Source organism: Erpetoichthys calabaricus, chromosome 9 (assembly GCF_900747795.2).
Source record: "Erpetoichthys calabaricus chromosome 9, fErpCal1.3, whole genome shotgun sequence".
NCBI classification, from domain to species: domain Eukaryota; kingdom Metazoa; phylum Chordata; class Cladistia; order Polypteriformes; family Polypteridae; genus Erpetoichthys; species Erpetoichthys calabaricus.
In genome coordinates this window covers 175,393,456-175,402,066 of record NC_041402.2, presented here as the reverse complement: position 1 = coordinate 175,402,066, position 8,611 = coordinate 175,393,456, and the positions used below count along the sequence as shown (strand labels likewise).

General features: G+C 40.5%; 1 protein-coding gene across 1 annotated transcript in view; it reads right to left on the bottom strand.

Moving 5' to 3' along the window:
- Positions 1 to 490: 490 nt before the first annotated feature.
- LOC114658276 (uncharacterized) overlaps positions 491 to 8,611 on the bottom strand; it is a 100,722-nt gene continuing 92,601 nt past the window's right edge. Inside the window, exon 6 of the mRNA XM_028810438.2 lies at positions 491 to 838. Within this exon, the coding sequence (XP_028666271.2) occupies positions 647 to 838 (192 nt within the window). The 3' untranslated portion in view covers positions 491 to 646. The remainder of the gene's footprint in view (positions 839 to 8,611) is intronic.

Sequence of the window (8,611 nt, the reverse complement as noted above, 5' to 3'; positions counted from 1 at the left end):
GCTTGAATGGATTCTAACCGGAGCGTTTCAAGCACTTTAAAATAATTTTCAAAAGAAAACTCAACATAAAGTGTATAAATATGAAATGTGAGGATGAAATATTAGTGACATAACCTAAAGGTAAAAGAGCACTAGTTTGACCATGAAAAAATAACTTAACTTGCCTGTGCTCACACTGCTTATATATGGAAAACATTGTTCTGGACTCACCCTAGGATGGAGTGGCATCATGTCCAAGATTTGCACCTTCCTGATTACTGGTGCTGCTGGGATAACCCGAGACCCCCTAGACCTTACACAGTTAACTGACTTACTGTATGTTGTTACCCTAAATGAGCAAACCTGTTTACAGTCACGCTGAAAAATACAAAAAAAAGAAACAAGCTTTTTTTTTAAGGCAGCAGAGCTCCAGAAGCCTGAGCAGGAATCCATCATCATCATCATCATCATCATCATCATCATCATCATCATCACAGTCATTATGGAGTTTGCACCTTCTTTCACTTTTTTCTTTCAGATACCTCAGTTTCTCTTTCACATCACAAATAAGTGCAGTATGCATCTTAAGTTGATTGGCATCCCTAAATTGACCTAGTCTGAATGAATATATTGATATGTTTGTCTGAATGGACCCTGTGATGGACTGCTACCCTGTCTTTCTACTGGTGCTGCCTGGGTAGACACTGGCTGCCTTGCGATCCTGATTTGAATTAAGTGGATCTGACAACAGATGAATGAAGCTTTTTATACTTGCCCAATGCTGAACTGGCGTCGTATCCAGTTCTAGTTCTTCCTTTGCATCTGATGCTACGGGGACAGGCTCTAATTCCTGAAGACCCTGTAAAAGATAAAAGTTTCAAAATATGAATGTCTTGAATCAGTTCTAAACTGTAGCACTAAATAATAATATTTAAAATAAACATTTTGTATAGTCAATATCCTAACAAACTAACACTGTGTCATTGATGTCAAAGTAAATTGCCTTTGAGCAAGTTACATATCCTGACTTGGCTCATACCATACAGCAGGAATGACAAACTCAGTTTCTGGAGGTCCACAATTGCTACAGGTTTTTGTTCCTGACACTTTCTCCATTATTAACCAATTACTAATGCTGATGGATGTAACTGTAGTCACTAATTAAGGAAGTGGCAGAAATGGAAACCTGAAGTCACTTTAGGAGTTGGACACCTCTGCAGTATAGATATATAAAACAATTGCTCTGCATGTGCACAATGTTAGACTGATACCCCTTGGTTTCTGCTGCCTGGGTATTTTCTAAGTCTCTAATGAAATTGCATAATAAAACAACTATATGGATAGATTTAATATCAGGTTTCTTAGAAAGGTATCTAAGGTAGGAAAGTATTAGAAAAAGATTTTTTTTTAGATCATTATTTGATATTTTTATTGTCATTTTAATTTTTTGAGCTAGATAGATAGATAGATGTGAAATGTAGTACCTGTATATGATAGATAGATAGATAGATAGATAGATAGATAGATAGATAGATAGATAGATAGATAGATAGATAGATAGATTATATGGACTATCTATCTATCTCTTTTCGCTGTTCTGTAATTTCAGAGTAATAATTTCCATTTGTTAGCGCTACTGCGATCTTTACTATCAGTTTTTTGAGACTTTTGAATTTTAGTACTTTCATAATCTTTAACCTACTCTGCATTTATGTATCATTTTGCATTAGAGGTATTGGTTGCATTATACGTTTTCGTTCTTTTAGGCTTTGAAATTAACACTCAAATACTTTTTAAACTTACACCTTTACACTTTTACTGTAACACATTAGTAAAAACAGTATTTGGAATTACCTTTTTGTCAATATCGCATTGTATTTTGATGCCGTGTTTGGAATTACAGTACATCGTGACAATGCAACGTATAACTCCCAGTGACTGAATATCATTTCTTTCTCTCTACATGAACTGTGTCTGACAATAGCATTCACACGAATGAGAAATGATTGAACCGTGTGCGTGGTTGTAAATGTTTTAGATGTGGGCAGGACTTTTCCAAATCTCTTCGCTTAAAGTCTTGTCTTGCGGAACTTGAAATTATCTGTCACGGGTCTTTAAATTATCTCTGAGGTTGTCTCGTCTCAGATTTTTCTTTTATAATTTCACTTTCACCAAACAACAAATCTTTTAATTCTCGCGAAAATGCCTCTTCATTGCGAAGAAACACTACTTTTCCCTGATGGCAACACAAATTAGACTATCTACAAGTCTCTGACTTAAAGTTTAAATCCAAACAATATATTTGATCTCTTTTCGCGGTTCTTTTATTTCGCCGAGTAATAATTTCCGTTTGTTTGCGCTCTGTGTGATTTTTACTATCGTTTTTTTTGAGACTTTCCAATTTAAGTACTTTCATTATCTCTAACCTGCTCTGCATGTGTATCATGCCGTTTTTGAATTCTTTACGATGTTATACTTTGTCATCTACTCATTTATTTCCGGCCCCGGGCGTGGTTAAATCTCTTGGCACAAAGTCTTGTCTCGCGGGACTTGAAAGTATCTCTCCCAAGCTAAAAAGTCTCATCTCGTCCCAGGATTTTTTTATTTTTATATATCCATAAATGTCATAAATACACTGTTTTACAATATGTGCACCATCTCTAGGCTTTAATCAATGCTTGAAAATGTATATATTCTGTATATTTTAACTCCTTTATCTTCATGTTTCATGTTTTGGATGCTGATGTGCAATTAGGAAATTAAACACAAAAAGCTTAGATTCAGCTCTACACGTTTCACCCAAGAGAGAGCAAATCAACGCCTCAGAAATGTCCTTGGGGGGACAAGCTCCCTGTTGCACTGATGATGTCAGAAAAAACACACACTTCTTCATGTTTCCCGCAGCTTTCTCTTTTCTTTGAAAGCTCTCTTAAGTAGAGCAATGTGTCTGTGTGAGTGTAAGGTGGTGGGGGGGAATGGGGTTGTTACAAATGTATATTTATATATGGTAAATGTGTTCATGGGATAAGTTGTGCTAGTCTAATGAACCACATTCTAGTGACTTCAAAAACTCCCTTTCGTACTGGGGCTGATGGAGGGTTCAAGGACTCTGTTGAGGCCGGCTATTCCATTTGTGCATTTGTTATATTTATATTGCAAAAGAAGAGTTCCTTTCTAATGTTAATTAATTTGAAGTTTCAATATGCTATTTAACACTGAAAAAAGTATAAGCAAAGTGAGTGTATCCAGTTACAAAAAAACAAGACCAAATAGGAGAAACTACTGAGCTATGGGCCTTCTGATGTGGGTGTCATTTCCCGCCTGTCTGCTTGGGTAACTCTGCCACTTTCACACTTTCCAGACAGTGCATTAAAATGTTCTTTATTCTGACCCCACATTACTCTCGTGACTTTGGACCTCTCATTCTGTCTTCATTCTCCCCCCTCCAGATGTGTGTTGTTTCTGGCCTGTGAGAACCTTTTAAATCTTCCTGATGTTATGGTTTTTTCAGCCACTTGACTGTGACTTAAGTATATTATGTTATTTAAGGATGATTTTGTTGTCTTTATAATTCTTATTCAGTATTATAGTGTATTTAATTTGGCAGTTTTGACACTGATCAACAAAAAAGACTCTTCAAATGTGAAAATATTGCAAAGTAGTCTAAGTCAATTACAAATATATAACACAAAATAATTGATCTCATAAGCATTCACCCCTTTCAAGTCTGAATGGCAGCCATGATGGCCCTAAGCCTGTTTGCATAGGTATCTCTCTCTCTCTTTTTATCCATCTTTTTCTTGGCAAAGCTGCTCAAGCCTTGGCACGCTCCATGGTGATTGCTAGTGAATGGCCTTTTTCAAGGTTAGTCACAAATTCTTTCTTGGATTGATACTTGAACTTTGACTCGGCCACTCCACATTCCTGTGTAACTTTGGTGTTATGCTCGGGGTTGTTGTCTTGCTGGAAAACAAATCTTCTACCAAGGTCCAGGTTACTTAAGGACTGCATCAGGTTTTCCTCCAGGACTTCCCCATATTTTGTTGCATTCATGTTATCCTAACAAGTCTTGCAAGCCATACTACAGTGAAGCAGACCTACAGCGAGATGCTGCTACCTTCAAGGTATAGGTTGTTTTTGATAATTTGCATTGCTTAGCTTGCATCAAACATGGTGTTAGAATTTTGGCCTTATCAGACTATAGAACTTTCTTCCAGCTGACTTCAGATTTTCTCAAGTGTCTTCTGTTTGCAAGAGGTTTTCTCTTTGCTACTCTCCCATTCAGCTGCCACTAGTGAAGCACTCAGCCAACAATTGTCTGCATAGTCTCTCTGATCTCAACCACCATAGCTTGTAAATCCTGCAGAGTTATTATAGGTCTCTTGGTGCTCCCCATCACTCATCACCTTTTTGCATGATCATTCAGTGTTTGTAAACGACCTGCCCTAGCAGATGTAAAGCTGCTCCATACTCTTTCCTCATCTTCATAATTGATTTAACTGGACTCTAAGGGATATTCAGTGACTTTTAGTGATATTTTATTGTCTCCATCCCCTAACTTGTACTTTTCAATCATTCACAGAGTTTGGTCATAAAACTAACTTACTGCAGTTTAAAAGACACTTTAGAATGAAGCTTTTGTTTACTTTAGCAGAAGACCAATTCATAGAAATTAATGGGGGCATGCTACAAATATCACTTCATCTTCGAAGGTCAATGCTTTCTAAAAGTGTGACCCAGATGGGATAGCACATTAGATGAACCAAGTGAACAGAAATGAATGAGTGAACAGACTACACCAGATCCTTTCAATCCTTTTTTTTTTTTAAATGTTATTATGTTGTCAATCACCCAGTATCTGTATAGAATACTAATTACCCCCTTAGATTCGTCAACTGGTGGAGCACATTTGCCTGTCAATAGCTGTGATTGGTGATTATCAAATGGACTCTCGCAGTGGCATATTGACCTGTTCATTGAAGGACAGCATCATCATCTTTTAACAGTTAGCAGGCATGAATATAATAAAGTTATGTTGCTGTACTTTATTTGTTTGTAGTACCAGAGACAGCCATACAGCATCTGGTGTTATCCCGGTAAGCCCTGACTCTAAGCTTAACAAGTGTAATGTTAATAGCTGCCCTACAAAGTGACCTGCAAGGAGGGTCTTCTTCAACCATTCCACCTTACAAAGCAAAAAAATTGATCCAAACAGCAGATACACACCATGCAATAACAAAATCAGACCCAAAAATAGAAGTGTGTGCTGGGGTGATGGAGGTCTGATCATTGCTGGATGCTCGTCTGCTATTCTACATAGGTGCTGAGTGATGCCCTGCTTCTCTTTTGAAAAGATTGGGGTACGTAGGTGTTACTAATGATCGTTACTCCAAACCACAGATGACTGTTCCTAGTAAAGCCCCAGAGCTCTGCAATTATTTAATGCTTCAACAATCAGTATGGGAAAAACTTCATTGTGATGATTAAAGCCAAAGTTCTTGAGATTTACATAAATTCAGATGGAATTTAAAACTTCTGCTCACACAGGAGTGGTCGCGAGGACACTAAGATTCACACCGTCCTAAGATGGCGATTTGTTTATTTTATTACAGGGACCCCAGGGACACACCAAACCTTGACCCAGCATGCACACACTCACACACAGAGACACTGATAAGTTGCTCAATGACTCAATCAATAATAAAGATAATAAAGTATATATTAATCAAATAATGATGAAACACATACACAAAAGCTCTTCGCAGTTCCCGGTGATAATTATTTACATAAACAAAACCAAACTAATCAAAAGGCACTACTCAGTAAACAATTAAACACTAACAATAAAGTCCAACAGAGTGTAATACAGCAGGTGCAGATGACGATGGAGTGTGGAATGAAAACACCCTGTGAACCGCCCTCTGAATGAAATGTAAAGTTTTGTCCTACCAGGTTCCAGTTGTAGCACAAAAGATTTGGTGTGATTGGGAACGCACCCCAGATGAAGACATATCCAACCAAGATGAAATCACATGGACAAGCTGGCACAGGACAACACGTGCATCTAGGAAGAACTGAAATCCACTGTTGTTGTAGTTGTAATCCAATTGTGTGTGAGGCGTGGAAACAAACACATACAGTTGATACTCATCATTCTCTGTGTCTACTTGGCGCCTTTTTAAAGAGCCCTCTTAATTACCCTTTGTCCCACAAACCTGTGCCCTCTGAATCTGCCCAATTGCATAATATTGCGAGGGTTGCTGGGAGTTGCAGGCTGTTTTAAGTAGCACTGCTATAAGCCCTATGTGTTACCTTAAAACTCAGAGGAGGGGTGCACCCTTTCTCCACAGACCATTGGATACTGAACAACTTTTTAAATAAAATGTTTTCTGATATTTTGTTTCACGCTTTCACTCAGGTAATGCTTAAGAGCTGAATGAATATCTAATCATTCATCTAACCATTTACTGATTCCACGTAATACATTTTCTGGATTATGCAGTTTGTTGTGTTTCTGCGAAACGTGGCTAAATAACACCATCCCAGATGCCAACGTGGAGCTACCCGGGTTTAGCACAGTTAGAGCGGACAGAGATGCAAGTACCTGTGGTAAGCACAAAGGAGGAGGACTCGCTCTCTATGTTAATACACGGTGGTGTCACTCTGGACATGTTAACGTCAAAATCTCCACTTGCTGCAGGGATATCGAACTGTTGGCCGTAAGTTTACGTCCCTACTATTTGCCCAGAGAGTTTGGACACGTCATTGTTGTTATTGTATACATTCCTCCTCGGGCAGACGTGGAGTCAGCGAGTGACATCATCCATTCCGCTGTTGCTAAGTTACAAACGCAGCACCCTGAGGCGCTTGTGCTAATCGCTGGAGACTTTAACCATGTGACGCTGGACAAAACATTACCTGCATTCTCCCAGTATGTGGACTGTAACACCCGGGGAAATAAGACTATTGATTTACTGTATGCAAACGTTAAAGACGCATACAGCGCCACCCCGCTGCCTGCGCTTGGGAAAGGAGATCATAACCTGGTTCAGCTTCAGCCTCACTATAAACCAAAAGTTAGAGTCCTACCTGTAACCACACGATCATTCAGGAAGTGGACCCCGGAGGCTGAGAATACTCTGAGAGAACTTTTTGGAACTACAGACTGGGATATCCTGCAGGGATCTCATAATGAGAACATTGAGGAAGTTGTTGACTGCACTACTGACTACATCAACTTCTGTATGGACATTGTAGTTCCAGTAAGAACAGTACGCTGCTATGCTAACAACAAGCCATGGATTACAAGTGACATCAAGGGCTTTTTGAATCAGAAGAAAAGGGCTTTTAAAGACGGTGATCAGCATGAGCTCAAGCGCGTGCAGAAGGAACTCCGAGTCCAACTCAGGGCGGCGAAGGAGCAGTACAGGAGAAAGCTGGAGCAGAAGTTGCAGAATAACAGCATGAAGGAAGTGTGGGATGGGATGAAGATCATCACTGGCTGCAGCTCGAAGCGGGGGTACCACCATTGAGAGAGACGTGAAGAGAGCAAACCAAATGAACAACTTTTTTAACAGGTTTGACCACCCTAACCCACTCTCACTCTCACCTCGGAGTACTGCACCCTCCACACATCCTTCTGCTGATACCAGCATAGGAAAAACATCCCCACCCATAATAACAACAGCGCAAGTGAGCAGAGAGCTGAGGAGACTTCGTGCCAGCAAAGCAGCGGGTCCAGATGGAGTATCGCCACGACTGCTGAAGGTCTGTGCATCGGAGCTGGGGGGTCCTCTACAGCGCATCTTCAACCTGAGCCTGGAACAGGGGAGAGTCCCGAGGCTTTGGAAAACATCTTGTATCACCCCAGTCCCAAAGGTATCACGTCCTAGTGAGCTGAATGACTTTCGGCCTGTTGCTCTGACATCACATGTGATGAAGACCATGGAGAGGCTGCTGCTTCACCACCTTAGGCCACAGGTTCAACACGCCCTTGACCCTCTGCAGTTTGCATATCAGGAGAAGGTGGGAGCGGAAGATGCCATCATCTATATGCTACACCGATCCCTCTCTCACTTGGACAGAGGCAGTGGTGCTGTAAGAATTATGTTTCTAGACTTCTCTAGCGCCTTCAACACAATCCAACCTCTGCTCCTTAGGGACAAGCTGACAGAGATGGGATTAGATTCATACCTAGTGGCATGGATCGTGGACTATCTTAAAGACAGACCTCAGTATGTGCGTCTTGGGAACTGCACGTCTGACATTGTGGTCAGCAACACAGGAGCGCCACAAGGGACTGTACTTTCTCCGGTCCTGTTCAGCCTATATACATCGGACTTCCAATACAACTCGGAGTCCTGCCATGTGCAAAAGTTCGCTGATGACACTGCTATCGTGGGCTGTATCAGGAATGGGCTGGAGGAGGAGTATAGGGACCTAATCAATGACTTTGTTAAATGGTCCGACTCAAACCACCTACACCTGAACACCAGCAAAACCAAGGAGCTGGTGGTGGATTTTAGGAGGCCCAGACCCCTCATAGACCCAGTGATCATCAAAGGTGACTGTGTGCAGATGGTGCAGACCTATAAATATCTGGGAGTGCAGCTGGATGATAAATTAGACTGGA